Source organism: Apostichopus japonicus, chromosome 15, assembly GCF_037975245.1.
Source record: "Apostichopus japonicus isolate 1M-3 chromosome 15, ASM3797524v1, whole genome shotgun sequence".
Classification (NCBI taxonomy): Eukaryota; Metazoa; Echinodermata; class Holothuroidea; order Aspidochirotida; family Stichopodidae; genus Apostichopus; species Apostichopus japonicus.
The window spans coordinates 17,876,081-17,904,080 of NC_092575.1; the positions used below are offsets into that span (position 1 = coordinate 17,876,081).

Sequence of the window (28,000 nt, forward strand, 5' to 3'; positions counted from 1 at the left end):
TTTCAATGGTAAGAGAGCAGAGAAACCTGTCTGTTCAAAACAATCTGTTGCATGAGTGCATTTTACCCATCTTAATATAATATGTTGTATAAAACAAATAATGAGTGGTTTCCATTCGTGCAAAAGTGCAAATATTTCATGAGTTGAAAGATGGAATGTTCCATTCAACGAGGCTGCGCTCGTTGAATGGAACATTCCATCTTTCAACTCATGAAATATTTGCACGTTTGCACTCATAACCATTCATTATTTGCATACTATTCAATGTATTGATGTTACACACAAAAAATGCATATTTCTGAGAAAATTTTGGGTGACAATTTTGGGGACACCCCCTCCCTTTATACCCCTCCCCCAGGACGACGATTCGTGGCATGGACCAGCATTTGCCTTCTCAAGAGTAGGGAGCTATGCAACCATACCATTAACGACATGTCTCTGTAGGGGATTGAATCCTTACGTAGCCGTCCTGAGCTAGTACGAATCAGCAGAGAGAGGTTGTGGATGCTACGCCTTCGCACCATTCAACCTCATGGTCTCAACATTCAGGAAGGACATGACTAACTTTTCTTCTTTCCCTCCCCTTGCCCCACCCCCTTCACTCCTCTTCTCATAGCTTTTTCCACACCTTTCTGTCTTTGTCCTTCTCCAGTTTATTCCCTACCCCCTTCCCTTAATCCTCTCTTTGTCCCTCCACTGTTTATCTCCTACCTCTCTTCTTCCCCTGTTGGTTTCTTTCATTCTTCTCTCCATCCCTTGTCTACTAATCCCCTTACATCTATCTCTTTGTGTTCACCATGCTCATTAACCTGTCTGTATAATGTGCGTGTTTTTTGTCCCTTCTGTTACTGTTACTTGTCATTTAGCCTTTGAAGAAGATCCTGCTAGGATCGAAACGTCAGGCCAGCTTACTTTCACACATTTTCCTACACAGGCTCTCTAGTGGATAAGCCGTTTGCTAACAGTTTTATTTTATTTTGAACTCAAGTATTGAAGAACGTTAGGCCAGAAGCAAGTCGTTTCGTCAAATAAAAGTACATAAGCAGCACATATTCAGTCACATGTTTGTAGAGAATTACACGACAAAACTATTCGCTTTTTATTTCTTCAGCAATTTCTCCAACAAAAATCGGCAGAACGAGATCATACGGCCCATATGACTCCCACGAGCTGGTATAGCGTTTTCCCAGCAGTACAATATGCACTGTTCCATATAGCCAATCGAAAAATTGCATACATAACGAGTGGAAAGTTGCTCGCATAGCACACAGTACAATTACACAGTATGCCTATAGGTTACGCAACACTGTGAGAGGCGGATTAGAATCTTGGAAACCTGATAACCTTGCGGTAACAGTACCCAGATCCGTATGCTATTTATAGCTAAGGATGAGAATGCCACATTAAAGAAATGAATATGTTGCCGCTGTGAGAAGAGGGCAGCATTGTTTTTATTTTTAAATCGGGGAATACGTTGAGACAAGATTAGCAATTTCCTAGCTGAGAGAGTGCCTTTAAGTTTCAGATGTCATTTGCTCTCACCACGTCAATCAGATATGTATATCATATACCTTGGTGAATTGTCTTGTTAATATTGTTTTGGGGTTATATCTAACATTCATATGAAAGACCTCTGGACTAAGTATTAGTGTAAGTCACCCTTTAAAGCTGAATTTAGTTTTCATTCTAAGCCAAATCCTGTATTACTCATATTTCATTGGATAAATCTCAGTCTATTGTAAAACTAAAGAATCTATTGTGATAACAATCATATAGCTGTTTCTTTCAAGTTAACCAATTTTTCAAGTACAAAAAAATTAATAATAATAAACAAACAAGAAAGAAAGAAACGAAAGAAGCACAAAGCAATATTTCAAAAAAGGAGAAAACCAAGCAAAACAAAAAGAACAAATAACAGGAAAGGTGGGCAAAAACCGGGGGTTGCTGTGGTTGCTGTTTAAAAGTCAAGCGGAACTTCAAAGTCGTCGCAAGATATATTAACTATGAACTTATCGTAAATTGTCAACAAAACGGTGCTTTCAGTCACAAGCGATATTTTTGTAACAGTTTTATTGTTTGAGAGGCAACCCTTTAAACAGCTGAGGTTCATCAATTAAAATGACTGGATTATATAGACTAACTCACAGTCACAGACCATCGGGTCAGTTCATCCAGATGTTAGACAATACAGGGATGTGCCCACGCTAGGCTGCACTGGGCGGCCCCGCCCAGCACTAAAAATTACCGCCCAGCACTGTCTTAAAAATCGTGAATCCCGCCCAACACTTATTTTAACCAGAAATCCCGACATTCCTAACAATATATTCAACATAAATTGGGCCTAGCCTATGCCAAAAATTATACAGACTAATAATGAATCAGTTACGCATGCGAGAAACATTACTTACGGCTCTCAATCAGTCCCTTGTAAAATCTCTTTGAAACAAACTCATAACTTTTACCAGGTACGTAATATATTTCACTAAAAAAATATTAAAAAATGTAAATTGTTAGCAAAACTAGTACTTGTGTATGTGCTTAAAAAGCTACACAAGTGCCAGCATTTGGCATCTGAGCACCTTCAAAAATCAAAACACCCCCCTCCTCTTAGACCCCTCCCCCAGGACAGCGATCAGTATACCCGGCACTCAGGAATTCCTGGGCACATCCCTGACAATAGGAGAGCATAGAATTTTGTTTCATTGCATCAAATCACATGTTTTGCAATGCATTACAGATTTTTCAAAGGACAAGTGGTGTAAAATGTCATATATGGGTACTCTAATTGTTCGTATGAACCTATATAACAGAACATGTTTTGATTGACTTATTATTAATATTTATAAAACAATGCATAGTTAACATTAATTAATAAAAGGTACTGTAGGCCTGTACTGAGGAGCTGAAGTCATCAATTTTTAACCCTAAATGAAACTTGATAGAGATTTAGCATAATTTCACAACTAAAATGGAATTTGAGAAAAATTTAACTAACACGCAAATACTTTTTTTTTTCTTTTCCTTTGGACTTTGGCATATCAAGACTAAATTTTTTGCTCTAAAGTCACCCCATTTCAAAAGTTAGTACATACAGCTGATGGAAGTCCATCATGGAGAGAGAAAACTCACAAAAGCATTTCATCAAGCTTAGTCCCTCGCAAACATGAATGGTAATCCAGTTTGCATCCAAAATTATTAATGAAAATTCTCCATATATTACTTACCAAGTTTAATATCTTGTAAATTTCGATATATATACACATAAGAACTTTATGGCCCCAAATGACCCAAGAGCAAAACGTTATACTCAGTTCCTGAAAATTGCTCCAAATACACCGATTTTCACATCACAGACTTTCATTGAATGTATGACTTCAAGCCTTCTCAATCAATGGACATGAATTCTTATTTTGACAACCTTATTAATACAGTAAATCTTAATTCCCAATGTGATTTTAGGCAATCGTTTCCAGGTGAAAGAGAACAAGTCAAAAGAATGAATCTAAGCTGACTTGGGGAATTCTATAGTTAGAAACTAAACTCAATTGAGGAGGCATTTAATTCTTCATTTGCTGATTTGTAGCATTTAATGAGAGCCTGATTATGGTCATCTACATTTACTTCTCATAATTGCTACCCTCAATTGGCTCAGCTGTTAAAAAGAAGGTCAATGTTTTACTCCTGCTTGACTCCTATCTAGTTCAGAATATAGTTTTGCACAGAAATGTTTGATTCTTAAACTCACCTCCCCCCCCTCTCTGCCCCCTGACATCCTTCCCCCTCCTCACCCACTCAACTTTTGGAGAAAATTGAGAAGAGTGCAAGTTTGTTTCGGAAACAATTTTCAGCCTTGTAAGATTAAAGATGCAATTCTTGGCCGTTATATGATATAAAAACACAATAAACCAAAGTGACCTAAAAGTCACCAAAACATTTCAATGTTTATACTTTTCTGCAGGAACTTCTTACCCAGACATAGAAATGTTGTTACCATATTTTGATATTTTGAAAGGAAATGCTATAAGGGTGGTAGCAAATATTGGAAAAAATTGTTCTATTTGCATTTTGTGAATGGCTTAAAAATAGCCTTTCTAGCCTATTCCAGGGCAATATGAAAGACCTAAGTTTGCACTCCCATCTCATAGAATGACTGTCTGACTTGGACATTCCAATGGCTAAGAATGTCATAAAAGATTATTTCCAAAGAAAAGAGAAGAAAAAAGAAAGAAATAATTGATTAATAATTGTGTTCAGACTTCTTTTCAAAGTATATCCTTTTAAGAAGTGATAATTAACCTTTTGTGAATTTTAATGACATGATCAAAGTGAACTTTTTGCCGCTGTCAGCATCGAAAGATGAATGCCTCCTAAATATAATGTACTTTGTACAACAATACCTCTGATTTTACAAAGCTTTTATTATTAGTATTATTATGATTTTTTTTATTCTTTTGTTGTTTTGTCATAAATAGGGTGTGCCAAAATTTTAGTCTCAAAAGTTTTTCAAAGTCGATAGTTTTGTACAAAAGCCTACTGTGGACAAGTGGTATAAAATGTCATACATGGGTACTCTAATTGTTCGTATGAACCTATATAACAGAACATATTTTGATTGACTTATTATTAATATTTATAAAACAATGCATAGTTAACATTAATTAATAAAAGGTACTGTAGGCCTGTACTGAGGAGCTGAAGTCATCAATTTTTAACCCTAAATGAAACTTGATAGAGATTTAGCATAATTTCACAACTAAAATGGAATTTGAGAAAAATTTAACTAACACGCAAATATTTTTTTTTTTTTTCCCCTTTGGACTTTGGCATATCAAGACTAAATTTTTTGCTCTAAAGTCACCCCATTTCAAAAGTTAGTACAAACAGCTGATGGAAGTCCATCATGGAGAGAGAAAACTCACAAAAGCATTTCATCAAGCTTAGTCCCTCGCAAACATGAATGGTAATCCAGTTTGCATCCAAAATTATTAAGAAAATTCTCCATATATTACTTACCAAGTTTAATACCTTGTAAATTTCGATACACACATAAGAACTTTATGGCCCCAAATGACCCAAGAGCAATACGTTATACTCAGTTCCTGATAATTGCTTCAAATGCACCGATTTTCACATCACAGACTTCCATTGAATGTATGACTTCAAGCCTTCTCAATCAGTGGACATGAATTCTTATTTTGACAACATTATTAATACAATAAATCTTAATTCCCAATGTTGATTTTAGGCAATCATTTCCAGGTGAAAGAGAACAAGTCGAAAGAATGAATCTAAGCTGACTTGGGAATTCTATAGTTAGAAACTAAAATCAATTGAGGAGGCATTTAACTCTTCAATTGCTGATTTGTAGCATTTAATGAGAGCCTGATTATGGTCATCTACATTTACTTCTCATAATTGCTACCCTCAATTGGCTCAGCTGTTAAAAGAAGGTCAATGTTTTACTCCTGCTTGACTCCTATCTAGTTCAGAATATATTTTTGCACAGAGATGTTTGATTCTTAAACTCACCTCCCCCCCTCTGCCCCCTGACATCCTTCCCCCTCCTCACCCACTCAACTTTTGGGGAAAATTGAGAAGCGTGCAAGTTTGTGTCGGAAACAATTTTCAGCCTTGTAAGATTAAAGATGCAATTCTTGGCCATCATGTGATATCAAAACACATTAAACCAAAGTGACCTAAAAGTCACCAAAACATTTCAATGCTACTTTTCTGCAGGAACTTCTTACCCAGACAGAAATGTTGTTACAATATTTTGATATTTTGAAAGGAAATGCGGTGGTAGCAAATATTGGAAAAAATTGTTCTATTTGCATTTTGTGAATGGCTTAAAAATAGCCTTTCTAGCCTGTTCCAGGGCAATATGAAAGACCTAAGTTTTGCAATCCCATCTCCTAGAATGACTGTCTGACTTCGACATTCCAATGGCTAAGAATGTCATAAAAGATTATTTCCAAAGAAAAGAGAAGGAGAAAGAAATAATTGATTAATAATTGTGTTCAGACTTCTTTTCAAAGTGTATCCTTTTAGAATTGATAATTAACCTTTTGTGAATTTTAATGACATGATCAAAGTGAACTTTTTGCCGCTGTCAGCATCAAAAGATGAATGCCTCCTAAATATAATATACTTCGTACAACAATACCTCTGATTGTACGAAGCTTTTATTATGATTATTATTATGATATTTTTTTATTCTTTTGTTGTTTTGTCATAAATAGGGTGTGCCTAAATTTGAGTCTCGAAAGTTTTACAAAGTTGACAGTTTTGTACAAAAGCCTACTGTGTATGCCTAGCCATTGGGGAAGCCTGTAGTTTGAATAGATTCTAGAACTGATTTGGACCAGTCCACAAAGAAATGACACTCGTTCTATAAATAATAATTAATAATTTATTTTGGAAAAGCGTAAAATCCGCAAAAGTGCTCTAAAACGCTATGTAACGGTAAATAAAAAAATATATGACACAAAATATGTAGTAAAACTGCAGAATAAAATACAATATAAATGAGTATGTAGAATAAAAAGCATGCACGTTTGAGTGTGTTGGGAGTACTGCACATTAATAGAGTTGAATACACAGTTTATATATTGCAGTAATGCTGTCTAAATAGGTACAGTAGGTTTTCAGCTTTGACTTGAATGTTGTTAGACTAGAAACAGTTCCGAGTTCAGCTGGCAGCTCATTCCAGAGGCGTTTGTCTTGGTGATCGGCACCTCGAGACGACTCTGACCAGCAGACCGTAGGGCTCTTGTTGGCTGATAAAGGTGGATGAGATCTTGCAGGTATGGAGGTGCCATGTTGTTCTGGCACTTCAACACAAGAAGAAGGACTTTGAACCTAATCCAATGAGATACTGGCAGCCAATGAAGATCATGCAGTACTGGGTTAATATGACTAGATGTTCTCGTCAGTGTAACTATCCTTGCTGTTATGTTTTGGAGCCTTTGCAGTCGTTTTATCTGTGTAACTGGTAGTCCACAGAAAGGTGCATTGTAGTAATCCAGTTTAGAAACACAGTATTAGTACATAACACATGACATACTTTGGTATGTACACAGTTTGTTTGTACGTAATTTGACTTTACCTTTGATAGATGGCGCTATATTGAGTTAGAGAGTATTTGTACTATTCTCGTACTAAAAACTTATTTCCGTCTCAGTTCTACGTTCAGTCTCATTTTTTTTGCCCAGAATGAAGTCTCTGCCCTAGCTTCATCCTCATCACGACAGAGAGCAAAAAAAAAAAGGGAATTTCAATCAACCAGTGTTTTGAATAGAGTTAGGATTAAAGTTGTCTGACTCCAGAGATACATATTGTGATCTGGCAAATTGTCAAACAGCTGGCATTGTGTTGAATTCCTCTACGAACGTGTGGTAATAATGTCTGTAAAAATGTCCTTTACAGTTACATTCTGGGATTCAAAGTTGTTTCTTAATATGTGACCTATATGTAAAGTAAAGCCTGATTATCCATACCATTATAATTTAACACATACTATAATCTGGTCCCAGTATTGGTGCTTTTGTGTTTAACTTGTATATAATCACACAATTATAATGTCACTTTTGCCCAAAAAATGTTCACCAATTCGCAGAGATCTAGTGAACGTATTAATTCTCAAGCAAGGGAACATTTGAATTTAGTATGAAATGATCACACAATTTTCCCCAAAATATTTTTTGCTTTCGCAGTGATCCAGTGAATGGAAAAAAAAAAATCTTAATAAAAACATCGGTGTCCCCGTCAGGACAGGTGGAAGCAAAACTTTCATTGGACACATTTGAGAGAAAATTTCTTTACCTCAATTAATCTTTTGTTCCTGTTGTGAAACAATGTAGCATAGCTACACAGCACTGAACAATTTTTGGCTGGACTCATGGACAACCATGGGATTCAACTGCCAGAGAATCAACAAATGATAATGATGACTCCAGGGTATAGATCTGTTAAAATCAGTGGCGTGGGAAGGTACTTTTGAGTGGGGGGGGCCTGAAGACTGATGGCTGGCCTGGGAGAGGAGTTTAAAGGGAGGTGGTGTCCCCCTCCCCTTTGGATTTTTTTTGCATTTCCAGGTGGCCTCAGAAGCAATTTGGTGCAATATAGCACACTTCAACCCACCCACTCCATTTTGTATATAATTTTGCATTTTCACCTGGCCTTAGATGCAATTTGGTGCTCCAAATGAGATTTTTTTCTCATTTGGAAATGAAAAAGGGGTTTTCTGACTTGCGAAGTGGGGGGGGAATGATACTTCCACCCCTCCATATTTTTCACTGGGGGGGGCTGGCGCCCCCCCAGCCCCCCGGTTCCTACGCCCTTGGTTAAAATGTTTCCTTCCAATGACTGTATCAGCTGCTAGAAATATTCTGCAATAGACTTTAATATTTTGTTTTGTTTCGTTTATTTTGTTTCGTTTATCTTGTTTCGTTTATTTATTTGAATACAACATAAATACAACAAAAGTAGTGAATACAGAGAGTTATGGAATGTGAAAGGAAGTGTATCAGGAAACCCTTGTGGGCTTATCTAGTGTTACGCTCCCTGTACATAGAATACACACAGATAACTTCCAAGAAAAGAATTAAGAAAAGAACTAAGAAAAAGAGAAGAAAAGAAGAAAGGAAGAAAAAGACAATAATATGTAAATGGTGCTAAATATAGTGGTTGCAAAAAAAAAAAAGGTATTACCCAGATTTTAGCCAAACGAACAGTTTCGAACGCAATGGTTGATATATTTACCTGGTGCCTTGCTCACCTGTCTCCCCACAACCTTAGCACTCTCGTTCAACCGTGGCTTGGAAATGAACCGGTAACCGTTAAACACTGTGCCCTCTATGACCGGTTATGACCGGTCAATGCCCTTCCTTCTCATTCTACCATCCAAAGTGCCTACGAGGTTCGTTTTGTTTGTGCAGATTATTTTACTACTCAATTCGGAACGGTTCCTTAGGTTTCTTATTTTTGTTAGAATTTCAGCTTGTGCAATGCTTGCATCCAAGTCATGTTTCCTTTCGTTTTTGCCCAGTAACAGGCCATGCATGTGGTTTTGAATTTTTCATTCAATCAATCTTTGCTATTACTGGGCCAAGATTTTATTTTCAGAAAAGCTTCATGGCATTCGTACACAATAGAGATTGAAAAACTAAAAATTGTTTATAGAAACTCCAGATTGAATGCATTTATAGTGAGGCTTGGCGTACCTTGGTGTTGTCTAATTTATTTGTGCACCAAATATTCTATGAAACCTTTTTTCTCTGAATATGCTGAACCATTCCCCCTGCTGAATATACCACATCTTCTGCAAAGTTAACGTGCTCTTTCTTGAATGGTTCATAGATTTTGTTCATGCCATGGTCCAGTATCACCATCCATTTGCAGTGTCAGCAGTCACCATGGGTGCCAACCTGGTATTTCTTTTCATACCTTTAAAATTTCACCCATTACTTTTTGTCTATTTTATCACTTTTGAAGCATTAGGTACAGGAGGTCTATTTCTGTTTCTACTTCACCTAACGATGTGAGAAAGAAGTTATGCAAACACGTTGTGCTAATATGAGACTGCCTATAGGTCTATAAACACAAGGCAAACACTTAAACTTAAAAAGATACAAAGTTGCAAGTTGACTAAACGAAAGGATGTCACTGGATATATCGATTGCATGCTTTTTATATTAAACGTTTTCGTTCATCGGTTAATTTCCTCCTCCCAACATATTTAATTTTATACATAGCTTACAAAAATTAGCACACCCCACTCCCCCCCCATGCTTTTATAATGAAGGATATCATCCTGTAGTGATTACTGATTGCAACAAATGCATGCTTCAAAGGATATACCCAATGTAACAAGATTTATACATGAGCTGTAGAGGATATGCTTGTGTTAGAATTCCATGTTTAAAAGGATAGTGCCCCTTGGTATTGAGTCCATGCCTTGAAGTATCATGCTGTGTAATGGGTGCATACTTGAGAGGATAGTACCGCTTTGTATCGAGTCAATGCTTTTAAAGGATACGTGTGCTTAAGAAGTCCATGATGCTTTAAAGCATACAGGACTCAGTGTAACAAGTCCTTCATTTAAAGGATATCCCTTTGTCGAGTCCATGCTTTTAAAGGATACATGTGCTTATGAAGTCCATGATGCTTTGAAGCATACAGGGCTCAGTGTAACAAGTCCTTCATTTAAAGGATATCCCTTTGTCATAAGTCCATGCCTTTAAAGGATATGTGTGCTTAAGAAGTCCATGATGCTTTAAAGCATACGGAGCTCAGTGTAACAAGTCCTTCATTTAAAGGATATCTCTTTGTCATAAGTCCATGCCTTTAAAGGATACTGCTGTGTATGTAACTAGTAGTTTAAAGGATACCCTTATAGATAACAAGTGCATTTATAATAAAAGTTCAAAATGAAAATGATGGAAAGAGAAGTTTGTTGCCAGAGAGAGGAGGAATTGGGCCGGGAATGACACATAGTACAGTATTTTGAAAGCATTTGAAAGTTCATGCTGTTTAGGGAGAAAGGGGAGATTGTGGTCCTTAAAGTGACAGTAAAATCTTGCCATCTATAGTGGTGTTAACGTGGGGTTTATCCATGATAGTGAGACACTGGCTGCATCGCATTTCACAGAATCAATTACCATCGAACAGAACGTTTTGCTTGTTTCATTCGTTCCAGAGTCTTCATTCAAAATCCCATTTAATGTGCACTACCCATCATATACAAGGTGTAAAATGTGAAAACTAAATATGACAATATTGTGTGATATTGTGTCATGGATTCGCCATAGTTCCATGTCGTCGTGAGTCAAGGATTGACTCTAACCAAGACTACAACATTTTTAAACACGACAACTTGGCGGCAACATGAAAGTTAAGTGTCTTTAATCACTTTGATCTCTTTTGCACCAAAAAATAATAATAATGAAGTTTTGGAAATTACACTCTTTGGAATAAACTGAGATGTAATATGGATCAAAGGAGGTTCAGACCTCGTGCTCAGCACTAAATTTATGATGTCAACACACCTCAGAGTTGACCTATAATCGGCATCGACCTTATTATTTCTGTTGATATTTAATACATGTGTATTAATTTGACCGACAAAAGAAGTAGTAGGCATCAATATCAGAGCTTGCACATCACATGGCCTAGATGGTTTCTTGTCGTAAAGAAACCTCTAACCTCCTGTTCCTTTATCACGAGGATGGGATTCGCACTTCCGAGCACAGATCAACTGCACAGATGTTCCACATCAATGGACCTTCTTTCAGTGTTGAAGATTGCGACTAATCTGTGATAGGAAAAGCGGCCTTAAAAGTGTCGGTTTCTTCTACCAGGTAGACCAGGTGTGACAAATAACATCAGTGCTTAATACTAATCTGTGATCTGAAAGTGGACCTAAGCGGAGTGTGGGCTTTAATAGTTATGCTATGTCTGTTTCTTCTATCAGGTGGACCGGGAGTGACAAATAACATCAGTGCTCTACTGCCCACCTTAGCGCATCTCCTGAGGAGTACACAGACAGTTGCCATGGAGACCCCATCTCTCCACCTCATCCACCGATTAGACAAAGAGACTACTGGTGTCATGATGCTCGCAAGGTCTGCCGTCACCGCGAGACAGTTGCATCAACAGTTTTTCCGCAGGGAAATGCAAAAAAAATACTGGGTCGTCACTGTCGGTGAGTCACCGCTCTTGTAGTTCCAGGTAGCCATATACGGTGTCTCCTATGAGGCAAATAATTACAAGACATAGGTCTTTGCGTGCAACTATCAATAGTCGTCCAAAGGATGGCTTTTAGGCACAAATTTAATTGTGATATGTTGTAAACTGACAGACTGCTATCAATCCAGGTTATATTTCTATAGTACTCTTTAATTTTTTGATGAATGAACAGGTCTATAAACATCTGAGGCTCATCAGTTAAAGTGCCTGCCTGGGGCTACTGAGTCTAGCACAGGGTCACAGGTCATTTCTTCAGATGCAACACAAGGCTGAATGGGAATACATAAGAAGATGTTTTATTATATCCTCAAAAATGACATGTTTTACAAGAGAAAGTACAAATTTATTAAGTTCAAATGGTGTTGAATGTCGGCCATGTTTTACTCTCTTATTAAAATGAAATTTCTTTGCTTCTGTATTTTTTTTCTTCAAAATTCATCATCATTTGGTCCATGGTTTCTATTAGAAAGTGAAAGGAAGCTTTATAATCTATGGGTCTCATACAGACTCTGTCGTGAATAATTTTCTATTCTTTAAATGAAGTTATAAAAACGCCTTCATTTGTATCAGTTTTCTTTCTCTCTTGCCTTCATATAGTGTACCTAGGGAGTGGTTTGTTTGCTATGTTTACAATAAACTAACACCAGGGTTGGTGGGATATTTGCCCATCTCTGCGGGACACTATCACCCAAAAGTCATTGTAAAATACCCTCATCTGTCATGAGTACTCAGTTTTCAGCCTCACAGGCAATAGTAGGAAGACCCCAGAACTACCAGCCATGTTGGCATGAAACTCAGCTAAGTTTTGCAAGCAGTCCCTGTGATTTTTTTGCTATTTTGCACTCAATCGGGTCACTCCACCATGTTTTAATCATGTTGTTAAGAACCTTCAAAATACATACAAATTTGACATTCTGAACATACTTGTAAAACTTGTAACTTGTGTTTACTTGTAAAACGGAACCGTGATCCTCATTAAATGCACTATTTGGTCTAGTTTCAGTTTTTCACGGTCTGTTAATTTCCCCTTGTCTTGTCTTTTTGCCTGTCTGCTTGTGGTCAAGGTTTAATCCAGCAAAAGAAAGAAATCACACAACTGCATTTTAACTAAGAGTAGCTTCCTCCCATATCCCCCCCCCCCTCTCTCTTTCCCCTACCATGACGAAACTTTAATGAAAGGGTTCATAAGAAAAAAATTTGGAAATGTTTTTGGGAAATTGAGAAAGAACAGTAGAATTAGAATTTATAAGATAATGGAAAGAGACAAAGTCAAATACATTCTGCTCGACAAAGCAGAGCGGGGCTCCCTAATTCCTCTTTGGGCTGAAGCCCCCTACCCCCCACCCCCTGGTTGTGGTTATAACTACATTTCATACATCTTTCATGACAGTCAAATTGTCCGAAGTAAACTTTAGTCTGGTTGTGTCTGTTTTGCTGAGCAGGTGTTCCAGACCCTTGTGAGGGTGTCATCGACATTCCTCTGATTGATAAGGAAGTGGCTGGAAAGAACCGCATGACGGTCAATCCAGAGGTGGGTCAGCAGTACGCCGATGTCTTGGGCCCCGGGAAGAAGCGTAGCCGGGGGCTGACGGCTGTCACAAACTTTCGGGTCATTTCGGAAAACGGCACGGCGGCGCTGGTTGAGCTCATGCCAGAGACGGGTGAGTTTTACCGATCGAGGCCGTTTTCATAACACGGTCAAAGATTGAGCTGTGAAGAGGGCTGAAAAGAAGAGGAGAGAAAGATTTCATGGCATTCAATCTCTGATCAGGTGGATAAGCAAAAAATTATTCCAAGTTGACTTCACTTTTTGGTCTCGATGCTTTGGCATGCAGTCAAGTTTGTGTGCGTGTGGGCGTGTGTTTGTGTGTATGTGACGCCCTAGCTTATAAACAGGGAATCTAAAGAAGTAAATATGTGATTGATGTCATACTTGGTGTATATTTTGTCATGGTCAGTAGATGATCCCTATTGGTTGTGGTGGGGCTACTGTGAAGTTCATAAAACATCAATATTTTATCATTAATATTCATGAAGGGGAGGAGCTAAGTTCAAATCTTCTAGATTATGCTTGTAAACAGGATATCTCAAGAAGGAAACACAGGACTGATGTTAAACTTGGTACATATGTAGGCCATGGTCATTGGATGATGCTTATTGTTTTTGGTGCTCTTATTATGCATATTAATGAGCGGACGGGCTAAATGTAAATAGGTTCTAATTGCAATATGTTTTGAACGGTTTGTCCAATATGTCTCATATTAGGTATGGAGGTGTTATTTAGTAATAGGTGCAAGTTGATGTAATGATAGAATCTTATCTCATTAACATTCATGATGGGTGTGGCAGCATTTTAATTGGCTAGAAATAGCTTGTAAACACTTTTATCTAAAGAATGGAGTGTTTTTGTGCATGTTACATGAGTTAGGTAGGTAGCTGATCTAGACTAGATGAATGCTATTACATTTGGTGCTTTTAAATATGCATATTAATGAGTGGACAGGGCTAAATTTTCAAGAGTGTAATACCTTTGGAGCAGCATGTCGTACTTTTTTAATATGTGGTATGAAGATGTTAGTGGGTAAAGCACTTCATCCTTTGATATTTATGGAGCTTGTGGATCTCCACTTTGACCTATGACCTCGCCCTCATCAGTTACAGACATTATTTCCCATTTCTTCACTTATCATGTGGGTCACTTCCCTGATCCATGACATTGTGCAGCTTGGTTTTTCGTTGATCAAAGCTGAAACTCCATTTAAGAAGTATTTTACGGGGAGCAGATCCTGTAGATGAAATAACACAGTTTGTTATATACAATGTCACTAAATAGTATGCCCAATTTAGCTTTATACTATGAATATACTTGGATAATACAATGTAAGTGTATAGATACATGCTAATGAGATCCTAAAATTGACCCCATGCATTAATGAATATTCATGCATGTATCTGCTTTGATACTATGTCATTAAATAGACTCTGTCAAACGCGTTTACTGATTCCTGGTACCTTCCTTTACACGTTTGTTGCCTCAATAGTACAGTAGACAGATAACCCCTCTTCGTTTTGGTGTGCACAAGTTCAGGAATGTTAACATGTATGACTTACCCTCACTATGAATATGTTTGGGCATCGGAACCATATTAAACGATTTTGTTCATCCGTTAATTTCCTCCTCCCAACATATTTAATTTTATACCTAGCTTACAAAAATGGGGGGTAATATTTTTGCACTCCCCCACCCTCCCCCCCAACACTATTTTGGATTGCAGCCAATGAATTGAGTATCAAATGGAGTGTTAGCTCAATTGGAGTGTTAGCTCAGTGGTTAACGCCAGTGCCCTCCAATCATAAGGTTCCAAGTTTGAGTCACTCCAAGATAACTGTATGTAATCTACTTACAGAGTTGTTAACAATTGACAATTCATAATCATGGACGTTAAATACGAATCTAAGAGACTGACTTCGGTCAGCTTGCAGCTTTGATAAGCCAATGCGGCTTCTTCACGAGTTCCTGCTTGCAGGAGGATCTAATATACATGCATACATACAATCATGCTGACTTTTATGACAAACAAATTATGGCTTCATTTTTCAATTACAATGACTACAAAGTCAAAGTACAGACTATCAGACTTGTTTACTCAAAAAATCTTAGAAGTTTTAACAGATCTCTGTTACAATAGGTTTTTTATTTATTATTTCCTTAACTGAGATTTCTAAACCTTTTAATACTGAATGTATTTTCTATCAATTGCTTTTTAGTTTGTTTAGCTATTTTTAAAGGACTCTTTGTCAGAGGTGTTTAGGCATTTTCTCTTATAGTTATTGCTTTAATTGTCCCTTGGGATCTATGTGGTTACAGTAGGTGTGATATTGACGACTGCATTAACCGCAATCAATGTTAGCCGACATTTTGTTGTTGCTATCACAATACCTAAACTCAAGTATTAAGATGTTGTTATGGTTACGACAGGGAACGCCTTTATTTCTGGCATTCGAAACTGATTCATAAATATCTCAAGGAATCCCATCGAGATGTGCGATACATTTATGGCAGATAAAAGTTCCTACACTTGAGAAGGGAAATCAAAAAGGAAAACACCTGCTTTGAGTAGATTTTGTGTGCTTTTGCTCTAAAATGTTGATTATAATGCATGTTGCCTAAGTGTGTTGCTCCCCACCATAGAATAACACAGAAGAGGCATGTACAGTTCAGACCGCAATTGTTCACTCATTAACACTTGGTCTGTGGTCCTGAGGTCGTTGAAGTGGACTCCCATGTTGGGGTCCTTCCCATGGGAATATTTTTATTTGTACGTTAAATGGTGTGTTCTGCCACGTATTAAGGATATAAGAATTAGGCCGTCCACACTCAAGGTTATGTTGATTGCTTTCTGACAGGTGCACCTCCTGCCAAATAATTTCTCTGAATTTTTATCAATAAGAGAAAACTTGGATAAAGGCCAGTATTTGATTCACAGTCATCACATAGTTAGGGTTTCAGAGAGCTTCTGTGAGCTTCATAACCGTTGCTGGTATTTACTTTAATGATTGGCTAGAATTCGCTGTTCCACAGTACACAGAGAATTCGCCGTCCTGGTAAGGGTGTTTTCCAGACCTGGAGATGGCCGGTTATTTACCCCCAGAGTACTATAGCATTGAAATTCTCTGAATTGCGTTATTATTCATTGTGAAAACCATTTCGTATAGTCTCCATCTATAGCTGACACAACAGATTCAGAGTTGCCGCCTGATAAACATCCGTCAAATTGTATAAATCAGCTGCATTCATCTGTGTGATTATTATCATAATTCTGGAGAAGAGGAACCGGATTCCCATTGATGGCCCGTAGAGTTTCCCCTCCCAGTACCCTTCCACTGAATTTTGGGCGGTCCCCCACTCAGGACGATGGGACGATTGTTAAAATGTTTGCCCTGGGTTCATGGATTTCTATGGATCATATTAATATATGTTAAACCAATCTTGTAGAGATATGATCGCCATTTAGTGATATGACAAAACGTGAAAAGAGCCGCGCTGCATTCCTACACCGAATTGGATGTTTTGGCATCAGGTTCATCCAAGCATACATGCGCTCGAAATAGAAAACAGAGAATCTATGTGTACCGTTTGCCCCTTTTGTACACTGGAACCTTTTAATTAAAATTTTGAATGATGAAATAGCTGTCAAAAATTGAATTGTCATATTTATCAAAGAAACGTGATTTGTGTTGTGCTTATCGCTATTGTTGATCGACGGGTCGTTAAAGCATCGTCAAAGTTTCTTAATTGAAATCCTGGTACCCTTCTGTGCCTACCTCAAAGCCCCGACGAAAAAAAAAAAAAAAACAATTTGGGAGTTGTGTCACTGACACAGACAAGCGTAGTACTCTAAGTCACAGACAGGCGTAGTTCTCTAAGTCACAGACAGTCATTGTACTCTACAGTAAGTCACAGACAGTCATAGTACTCTAAGTCACAGACAGTCATTGTACTCTAAGTCACAGACAGTCATAGTGCTCTAAGTCACAGGCAGTCATAGTACTCTAAGTCACAGACAGTCATAGTACTCTAAGTCACAGACAGTCGTAATACTCTAAGCCACAGACAGTTGTAGAACCTAAGTCACAGACAGGCGTGTACTCTAAGTTACAGTCAGTCGCAGTACTCTAAGTCACAGACAGTCGCAGTTTTATAAGTCACAGACAGTGGTAGTTCTCTAAAGTCCTCGATACTGTCCTCGATATATATCTATCTATATATATATCTATCTATATATTTATATATATATATATATATATATATATACATATATATATATATATATATATATATATATATATATATATATATATATATATCTATATATTTATATATCTATATATATATCTATATATATGAATATAGAGAGGTCGAAAACTAGGTTGACCTCCCTCTCTCCACACCTCTCTCTCTCTCTCTCTCTATATATATATATATATATATATATATATATATATATATGTATATATATATATATGTATATATATATATCTTATATATATATATTATATTATTATATTTTTGTCTCACATATTTGACTTACCAGTCCATGTCTAGCTCCCCTGACCACTCAATTAGTTTACTTTTAATTAAAGTTTGTTTGATCACTATTTATTTTATCGCTTCAATTGTATTGATGCATACAGTGAGTGTGTATTGTATCTACCTGTTTGTCAGGTGATCAATCTTGACCTGCGAAATTACAAGGATTTAAAAGAGAAAAAATGCAAAAAGGAGGGTGTTTTTTTTTAAATTGATTGAATTTTTCAGCACAAACTACTCCTTACTGTTTGTTTTAAACAATATTTGAGAGTATTCAATATCTTACAGAAAATCAGTCGAATGTGTCGAAAAGATGATAATAAAAAAGAGAATTTAAAAGAACAGAATGTCAACTAAGTGTGGGCGTAAAAGCAGCTCAAATATATTTCCTGTATGAGCTCATTGGAATAAAAAGATTTGGGGCAAAGGTTGTTACTTGTCAGCAAGATCAGAACTTTGATTGGACAAATAGTAATAATAATACTGAATGAACTTGTTAGACCTCACCCTCTGTGAAAAAAATGTTTGAAAACTTCTATGCAATTTCTTTGGGCATAAATTCACACTTTGGAGGCAACTCCTGGTGACCCATTATTGCTGCAAAATCTTCGTTTTCTCTACTTTCCACTCTTGAAGACCGAACAAAAAAGAGAAGAAGAAAGATATATACCAGTATAAAGACTCCATAAATGATTTCTGTGTTTAACTATCTCTCTCTCCTTCACTGTAGGTGAGAAACATCAGCTTAGAGTGCACATGTCCCAGGGTATGGGGTATCCTAAATGATTTCTGTGTTTAACTGTCTCTCTCTCTCGTTCACTGTAGGTGTGAAACATCAGCTTCGAGTGCACATGTCCCAGGGTATGGGGTATCCTAAATGATTTCTGTGTTTAACTGTCTCTCTCTCTCGTTCACTGTAGGTGTGAAACATCAGCTTCGAGTGCACATGTCCCAGGGTATGGGGTATCCTAAATGATTTCTGTGTTTAACTGTCTCTCTCTCTCGTTCACTGTAGGTGTGAAACATCAGCTTCGAGTGCACATGTCCCAGGGTATGGGATGTCCAATCCTAGGTGACCACAAGTATTTCCACCACCACAAATTGGCACCTCAGGTGAGTAAATACTAAGCTAAATGATTGTCATCAATTCACGACTCCCATTCTTTAAGAGTGGCACAAACCATCAAACAAAAGTCAATATTGAACTGTGGCCAGTGGACTTAGCCTGCCAAGATTCAACGTGCGACAGTATCAGCACTCAATCATCTATAGATTAGACTGAATCCCACCGTTTGGGTTGAAGATTTGTGTGATGACAGGGCTGCCTGCATGGGGGAGGGGGGGGCTATGGTGTAGTTTATATTGCCTATATTTAACTCTTTGCTGCGCCATTGTGTAGTCATGTGACCCAGAATGGACAGGTCGATGGGTTTGATGTCCGAAACCAAATTGGAAAGAATCCAAACCCTTTTTTTCCTTCAATAAAAAGAAATAATTATCTCCTTAGTGTTTTGGTACATTTTTTTCTCATTTGGCATCTAGTCTTTATTTTATCGACTACTTATTGCATCATCCGATAACATCATACCTTTTTTTTTTCATTTATTTCGTCTATACATAAGAACAATAGAACAAAGTGGTATAGTATTAACAGGACACTAGAAAAACAATAGTAGTTATATCGAGCTAGCGACCAAAAAAAAAACAAACAAAAAAACCAAAAAAAAACAAAGAAAGAAGGTAACAATAAAGAGCAGAGATAAATAAACATGAGATAATCAATACTCAGTCAGCGTAGTTTTCAATACCTCTGAGTGTCATTCAAAGGCAGAGAGCCACACTTATTTTATGTGTGTGTGTGTGTGTTTTTTTTTTTTTTTTTTTACTTTTTAAATGATGTTTTTGATAAAATGTATATGAGAGGCTTGATTCTTATTGGAGAACTACATTAGGCTTCAAACCTGATGAAAAGTACATTGGAAGGGAGAAAATTTGTTAATATATGAACAGGTTTTGTAAAGCTTTTCATGTTGCCCTTCCCTCAGTCAAAAGTTATATAATATGCAAATGAGAGAGAGAGGTGAAGAGAACCAAGATATGTTGAGTAACGACTGGTTTTGACTTTATCACTCCCTCAGTAGGGAGTTTTGAAATCAACAATTGCACCTCAGACAAGTTGACATGATGTCACTAACCAAGTGTTTTCTGATTGGTTAGTTTGAAATGAACAGAATCCAAAGAAACCTATGTTTACTTTTAGCTCTGAGGTATGTCAAACAAAGCTACCAAGATCTACCTGGTCTAAAATCCCTTTTCATACATTCTGTAAGTAAATACTGGTCCATTTGCCTCACTACTGTAAGGTCATATAACAAGCCTGGTAATAATATGTAGATGTGATTGGATACCCCTCAGTGGAGTTCAGTCTACATATTAAAAGGGATTAGTGTCGTTCTGCAACAGTACCACTTGAATAACATCTAATTATCAAAGTGAACAGAGTTATGATGTAATCAACAGGTGACAGCGCTTTGTTTCCTTGACGATCTTCAAAATCTTCACCCTGGAAACTTGCCTTAAACCTCAAGTGCAGTTCTGTAGATGTTTGGTTCTTTATTAGTTCCAGTCTTGATTGTGACCTTTTGTGTCAGTGATTGTCTTGCAACTTTTTTCAGAACTTGTAAGTTTTCTGCGAATACATTGAAAGAGGTAGATATGCCAATTAGGAGACTGGTCGTGAGGCTTTTCCAAGTCCTTAAATGATTGGGAAAGTATTATAGTCAAAGTTTTGGTTACTTTTCATAACACAGGTTGGCGCGTCAATATTTATTTATCATTTATAAGTATTCTTCTTCCCACATACTGGAAGAGAAGGCCTTCCCAAGTTACATGTGGATTGAACTTACCTTTTGATTTTCCTGGGGCCCCCAGCCAGTCCTGGACTCACTCCCACTCCCTTTATAGCCATAAAGCACTATATATACTTGCAGAGACATAATATGTCTTTGCTAAAAGTGTTCATAGGGAGCCCCTTGAACTTGGCAACCCCTTGACCATCATGGCCCTTGACCTTGGCAGCCCCTTAACCCTCGTGGCCCCTTGAACTTGGCAATCCTGGTTAACCCACAGGACCCCTTGAACTTGGCAGCACCTTGACCCTCATGACCCTTGACCTTGACAACCCATTACACCTCATGACCCCTTGACCTTGGCAGCCCCTTGAACTTGGCAGCCCCTTGACCCTCAGAGCACCTTGATCTTGGCAGCCTATTAACCCTCATGATGCCTTGAACTTGGCACCCCTCAACTCCCTGGCCTTTAGCTTGGCAGCCCCTAAACCCTTGTGGCCCCTTGACCTTGGCAGCCCCTTAACCCACAGGGCCCCTTGAACTTGGCAGCCCCTTTGACCCTCACAGCCCCTTGACCTTGGCAGCCCATTAATCCTCATGACTCATTGACCTTGGCAGCCCCTTAACCCTCATGGGCCCCTTGACCTTTGTGATGCTTTGATTTACAGGGCTTTATCTGTACTCTCATGCCCATGGAATAACCTGGCACTGTGCCCAGTGACTCGATCTGCATGTTACCAAACTTGATGTTTTCCTTTGTGATGCTTTGATCTACAGGGCTTTATCTGTACTTTCATTCCCATGGAATAACCTGGCACTGTGCCCAGTGACTCGATCTGCATGTTACCAAACTTGATGTTTTTGGGCAAAAGCTGGTTCCACAACGTCTGTGCAATAATAATAGTTATCTCATCTCCCTACAGTATATACATGTAATGTACAGGGACATGAGATACCAATTATACTTCACCCCACATCAGAAATGTGAGGATGTGTGTGTGTGTGTGAGCGAACAAAATAGTGTGTCACAAACTCCTCCTAGTCCTATCAAGTTCAAATTTATTGGGTAGGTGCCTGACCATGTAACCTTGTTCCTGCATGATTGATGATGTAATAGGTCTTACATCAGAGGTCAAAGGTCGAAAACCTAAAAATTTTTGTTTAGCCATTTTCTGCTTGTCAACATGAATGTTAAAGCATTAAAACACACGATATGTACAGAATGTACAGAATTTCGGTTCCATGTTCAGAATAGTGTGGTGAGGTGTGCATAATTGAGTTTAGTACTGTGTGCAGAGCTATAGGGGTCACTCTAGGATAGAATATAGAATTAAAAGAGTGGAATGATGTAAGCAGAGAGTAAACTTTTTTTGACTGGGAGCAAATGTGTACAGATTAGGTTTTGATGAAGGGCATTGTCAGTTTTTCATATTTTATAATTCATAAAGAAAAGGGGAAGCAGACACTTTACATAACATGGCACCTTTTTCAATGTAGAATATATTCACCAAATACCAATTATGATAATTTCTTTTCATAGGCAGTGGTTGTATTATAACCTGTTGAGACACTCTGGCAACAGGCATGATATGCTTGACTGATGCTATAGAGTGCTTGAGTTTAATTTTCTAGCTTTTGTGATTTATTCCTTTATTTGCTTTTATTATTATTGCTTCAAGATCATCTCTATAATTAGAACGGTACTGTGATTTGATTCCATATTTTACATTTCTGCGTTTTGACATAAATTAACAAAGAGCTGAATTAGTCATTATAAAATATTACACATATTGGATGGGTTTTTAATTTTTTTGTGTGTTGTGTGACTGTCTTCAAAAGTACAAGTTTGTGCCTATAGGTGTGGGTGGTATCATTATATTTCTCTGGTTCATTGCCAGAGGCAAAAGGCATCTATGCGATGGTGATGGCGTGTGTCTGTGTTTGAGAGCGCCTTGTCTTGTTAACACAATAACTCACAAATTATATGGTGAGTGAACTTAATATATAATTGTAAATATGATAACTCACAATGAAAAGCTTGAAAGAGCTTTATATATGATATGTGGATCCACCTTACTGCATGAGCACAAGAACCCTAGTGCTTGCTGTGGAGTTAGGATGTCATTTGAGATAAACAGAAGCCAACATCTGAAAACCTTATAAATATTATGACCTCAAAAAAGGTTTTTGAGATGAGTTTTAAAATTTTATTTTTGTATGCGTGTGTGTGTGTGTGTGTAGCTGGCAGTCTTTTGATTGTTCTAGATTTTCCAACTTATTGCTGTTTCAAAGATAGAAATTGAAACAGCAATGAGTTGCAAAATCCAGATGAGTGAGAATCTTCCAGCCTCCACCGGTATTCGAACCGGGGCCTCTTGCTGTATGTATACGGATGCCGATGTTTAATCTAAAAAATTAGTGAAAATCAAATAAACGCTAGAATTTTTGTTTAAGGGGTAATCAATAAAGATAAAGATAATTTTTTTTATTCGAAACGGAAGTCAATCTCCACCCAGTATTCTGTTTATACTGTGGTTATTTTAATAGTCAAATATTTGAATGTAGAATTTACAGATAATGTAGACAGACACCTGTGTTGAACACAGTGTATTCAAGCTATTGATATTTCTGAGCCTAATTAAACAAACGCTCGTTATAAATGAAATCTGTAGCCTTGTGCAAATATTTAACCACTGGTTTTCCTTTATTTCCAAGTAAGACTTGCAGTATTGCATTCAAATGTGGGAAACTTTCTGTGGACAATTTTTTGTTAATCTTATGAATGAATTCATCGACCACGTAAGTGCACACACAAGCCAAATTTAGATTCAACCACAAACTTGAATAATATTGCAATAATTATAGTGTCTCAAAGACATCGGTTTTGTTTGGCATATATGCTTGGGTTGATATCATAATGGACCATTGTCGGAATTATTTGCAGTCAATAGAATCATATAATTATTAAATTTCCAGTCATAATTTGTCTGGGAGGGAAAGGTGTTAACAAGAAACAAGAACTCAAGGGTGCGTATCCTTTGGTTTATGCAGTGTATCAGCACCACATCTATTTGCTTGCTGTTCAAGAAACCCAAGTGGGCCCCCCAAGTTTTAGCAAGCTTAAAACTATGCGTGAAGCTTCCAGAAGTTTTTCCCTGTGGCTTTCTAATTGCAAAATTCTTCTCCAACTGGGGAGAGGGGATAGAGGGGGGGGAGGGAGATTAGACAATTGCATGTTTGAATCAAGAAGAGATTCCAAGAGCGAGTGGCATAAAAGTTTAAATGATAGGTGTTCAACCACCAGTGTGATCAATTGGTCAATATTATCGGAAAGGTCGTGTATATATATACATACTGTGCACAGCAAGTACATACTTGTACAACACCTGGGGTTGGGTCTTCTTACAGCTGTCGTTGCCCCTGATATTTGTAATAATATTTTTAGTGCCTAGATCTTCTTTATTATGTACCCCTCACTATTTCTCTTTCATGAAAGAAGTATTAAAGGTTGTGAAGACTCGTGCACAAAACGTCTCATGCTGGTAATCTGACCTAGTTTGGAATGAGGTGTAACAGAAGTGTTAGACACCACCATCTATCCCAGAAAATACACACACAGCTTGCTACCGTCGGTAATTAGACACTAGTGTACAGTCAGTACATACAGCTACGGTCAATACCCACAACACAGTGTACATAGCAGCGATGGACATCTCAGGTCTAGATAAAAGATAACAAGGTATTACGTTTCATTACTGTCTGCATTTTGTAGCGACAAGAAGAAAACTTCACCTGCAAGCAACAGAAAGTTAACTTTTTCAGAGCATGGCATGCGGTATGGGGCGAGTCTTCAATGCCTTTAAGTCAACAAAATTGGAACAGACCGGTCTGAGTTGTTTAAAGTATAGCCGTGTTGCGGCAATTGCCGATCCTACTCCTGTCGGTTCTACTCAGTGCACCGGTGGATCTGTGGCGACATCGGCATATATATGTTCAGTGTAGAACAGAAGTCCGAGACTTCCTGGTTATTGCTAAAATGTGAAATGAACAACAGTATGTACACTGTAGGAGAGGTGGGTAGGTTTGGTGAATAGAACAGCAATATGTACACTGTACTTTACTACGAGAGATGTGTAGGTTTGGTGAATAGTACAGCAATATGTACACTGTAAGGAGAGATGTGTAGGTTTGGTGAATAGTACAGCAATATGTACACTGTAGGAGAGATGTGTAGGTTTGGTGAATAGTACAGCAATATGTACACTGTAGGAGAGATGTGTAGGTTTGGTGAATAGTACAGCAATATGTATTCTGTAAGGAGAGATGTGTAGGTTTGGTGAATAGAACAGCAATATGTACACTGTAAGGAGAGATGTGTATGTTTGGTGAATAGTACAGCAATATGTACACTGTAGGAGAGATGTGTAGGTTTGGTGAATAGAACAGCAATATGTACACTGTAGGAGAGATGTGTAGGTTTGGTGAATAGTACAGCAATATGTACACTGTAAGAGAGATGTGTAGGTTTGGTGAATAGAACAGCAATATGTACACTGTAGGAGAGATGTGTAGATTTGGTGAATAGAACAGCAATATGTACACTGTAGGAGAGGTGGGTAGGTTTGGTGAATAGAACACCAATATGTAGACTGTAGGAGAGATGTGTAGGTTTGGTGAATAGTAAAGCAATATGTACACTCTAAGAGAGATGTGTAGGTTTGGTGAATAGTATAGCAATATGTAGACTGTAGGAGATATGTGTAGGTTTGGTGAATAGAACAGCAATATGTACACTGTAGGAGAGATGTGTAGATTTGGTGAATAGAACAGCAATATGTAGACTGTAGGAGAGATGTGTAGGTTTGGTGAATAGTAAAGCAATATGTACACTGTAGGAGAGATGTGTAGGTTTGGTGAATAGTACAGCAATATGTAGACTGTAGGAGATATGTGTAGGTTTATTGAATAGAACAGCAACATGTACACTGTAGGAGATATGTTTAGGTTTGGTGAATAGTACAGCAATATGTACACTGTAGGAGATATGTGTAGGTTTGGTGAATAGAAAAACAATATGTATACTGTAGGAGAGATGTGTAGATTTGGTGAATAGAACAGCAATATGTAGACTGTAGGAGATATGTGCAGGTTTGGTGAATAGTACAGCAATATGTAGACTGTAGGAGAGATGTGTAGGTTTGGTGAATAGAACAGCAATATGTACACTGTAGGAGAAGATGTGTAGATTTGGTGAATAGAACAGCAATATGTACACTGTAGGAGAGATGTGTAGGTTTGGTGAATTGAACAGCAATATGTACACTGTAGGAGAGATGTGTAGGTTTGGTGAATATGGGGATCTATTGCTTTATCATTAGAGGGCTCCATTTCTTCTTGGTGTTTATTTTGTTTACCTCTTAATGGTAAAGTGGCAGGGCATTCAGTCACCATCCTTCTTTTTTTATCTTCTTATTTTTTCTTTTGTGTGGTCTTTCAAGGTTTCTGTTTTTGTCTCCTTACATTCCCAAGAGAGAGAGAGAGGGGGGGGGGGGGGAGAAAAATTTGAAACAAATAGAAGCCTTGCAGTACATGTGGAAAGTTGTGATTGTAAACTCTTGTGGTTTCCTGTCTACAGAGCTCATACTTGCTCCATCCATAATACAATTCTGAAATCCTTAAAATGAAAGAAAGGAACCTTCTTTTACTTCTCAGGTCTAAATGCATCTCCACTTCTCAACTTTTAATCTATTCAAACGTTTCATGTCATCGTTTCTTTTTTTCAATTTGTGTGTGTTCCGCAACTCTGACTTCTGTAGTCTCACCCTTCTTCGCTTGAAATGGCAACAGAAGTTTTGACAGAATGCAAGGTACAAAGAATTAAATTGTAGCCTTGCTGTTCTGAACCAGAATGACAAAACCCAACAAAAAGAAATGTTGTTGTCTCCTCAGTCATGTAAATAAGAAGCAGCATGAGGCAAAACAACAAGAAAAGATGTTGATTGTACAGTAGTTGCTGTAACACTTTATTCTTGGCCACTTTCTTGTTTAGTCCTCCCGCAGGGTCACGCAAATAACTTTTTGGTCTTGTTCAGTGTGAATAACAAACAATGAATTGTGTAGTAGTTCCTTCTGCAGTTTAGGAAACACAAAAAGTGAAAATTCTCCCACTTTTGAGCTAATTTGTTCAAGAAAGTATACTTGCCGTAACCATGACAAATTTGTGCATTGTTTGGTTCATTGGAGTTGTTGTTTTGTGTGTGGTCTTCCAACACATTTACCCAAAGGTGAAAATATCCATTCTATCGTATGATAGAATATATCTGTGTCTTGTCGGTCCCACTCTCCCCTATCCCATCCATGCACCCACACCCTGACCCTCACGCTACACTGGCTCTTGTAAAATACAATGGGAAACCTGATTGCAAACTTTTGTAGAAATATCCAAAAGAGATATCCTTTGGGGTGAAATTTATGTCTTTATCATCAGTTTCGGACCCCTCTTAATGTTATTAGTGGTTCTCTGTTGCTGTATTTATTTTGTGTGTATGATTATAAAATCCCCAAAATCAGAGAGAATGTACTAATTATGAAAACCTTTGGCTGAAATAAGTTTACTACCAGTGTTAGCAATGTTAAGGCATTGCTTATAACAGGTAACTAAAGAAAACTGCAATATTTTGACAAAATTCTCAGCCTCCTCCCCATCTCCCCTTTCCCATCCCCATGCCTCTTCCCTCACTTGATCCCTTCTACATCTATCCACCCCCTCACTTGATCCCTACTGCATCTACCCACCCCTCACTTGATCCCCACTTCATCTACCCATCCCCATGCTTCTTCCCTCACTTGATCCCTACTGCTTCTACCCATCTCCATACTTCTTCCCTCACTTGATCCCTACTGCATCTACCCATCCCCATGCGGCCTTCATCCCTCACTTGATCCCTAATGCTTCTACCCATCCCCATGCTTCTTCCCTCACTTGATCCCTACTGCATCTACCCATTCCCATGCTTCTTCCCTCAGTTGATCCCTACTGCTTCTACCCATCTCCATACTTCTTCCCTCACTTGATCCCTACTGCTTCTACCCATCCCATGCTTCTTCCCTCACTTGATCCCTACTGCTTCTACCCATCCCATACTTCTTCCCTCACTTGATCCCTACTGCTTCTACCCATCCCCATGCTTCTTCCCTCACTTGATCCCTACTGCTTCTACCCATCCCATGCTTCTTCCCTCACTTGATCCCTACTGCTTCTACCCATCCCATGCTTCTTCCCTCACTTGATCCCTACTGCTTCTACCCATCCCAA

General features: G+C 38.0%; 2 protein-coding genes across 6 annotated transcripts in view; one reads left to right on the forward strand and one right to left on the reverse strand.

Annotated features, from left to right (window-relative positions):
- LOC139980509 (pseudouridylate synthase RPUSD4, mitochondrial-like) overlaps positions 1-28,000 on the forward strand; it is a 58,910-nt gene that overhangs the window by 25,043 nt on the left and 5,867 nt on the right. For 3 of the 4 annotated variants that reach the window (XM_071992186.1, XM_071992185.1, XM_071992187.1), the window contains 3 exons: positions 11,471-11,701; positions 13,188-13,406; positions 18,852-18,949. In XM_071992186.1, coding sequence (XP_071848287.1) covers positions 11,471-11,701; positions 13,188-13,406; positions 18,852-18,949 — 548 coding nt within the window. Of the gene's footprint in view, positions 1-11,470; positions 11,702-13,187; positions 13,407-18,661; positions 18,733-18,851; positions 18,950-28,000 lie in introns of those variants that run through there. The other variant, XM_071992188.1, reaches the window with a different exon arrangement.
- LOC139980508 (uncharacterized) lies at positions 20,514-27,415 on the reverse strand. 2 transcript variants are annotated; one of them, XM_071992182.1, is made up of 2 exons: positions 21,296-27,415; positions 20,514-21,060 (listed from the first exon to the last, which is right to left on the reverse strand). In XM_071992182.1, the coding sequence occupies exon 1, from the start codon at positions 26,134-26,136 to the stop codon at positions 24,679-24,681; it is 1,458 nt and encodes a 485-aa protein (XP_071848283.1). In that variant the 5' UTR covers positions 26,137-27,415; the 3' UTR covers positions 20,514-21,060; positions 21,296-24,678. The 2 variants fall into 2 exon arrangements, with proteins under 2 accessions (XP_071848283.1, XP_071848284.1); XM_071992183.1 differs by lacking the exon at positions 20,514-21,060 and adding an exon at positions 21,072-21,192 and having other exon boundaries at positions 21,262-27,415.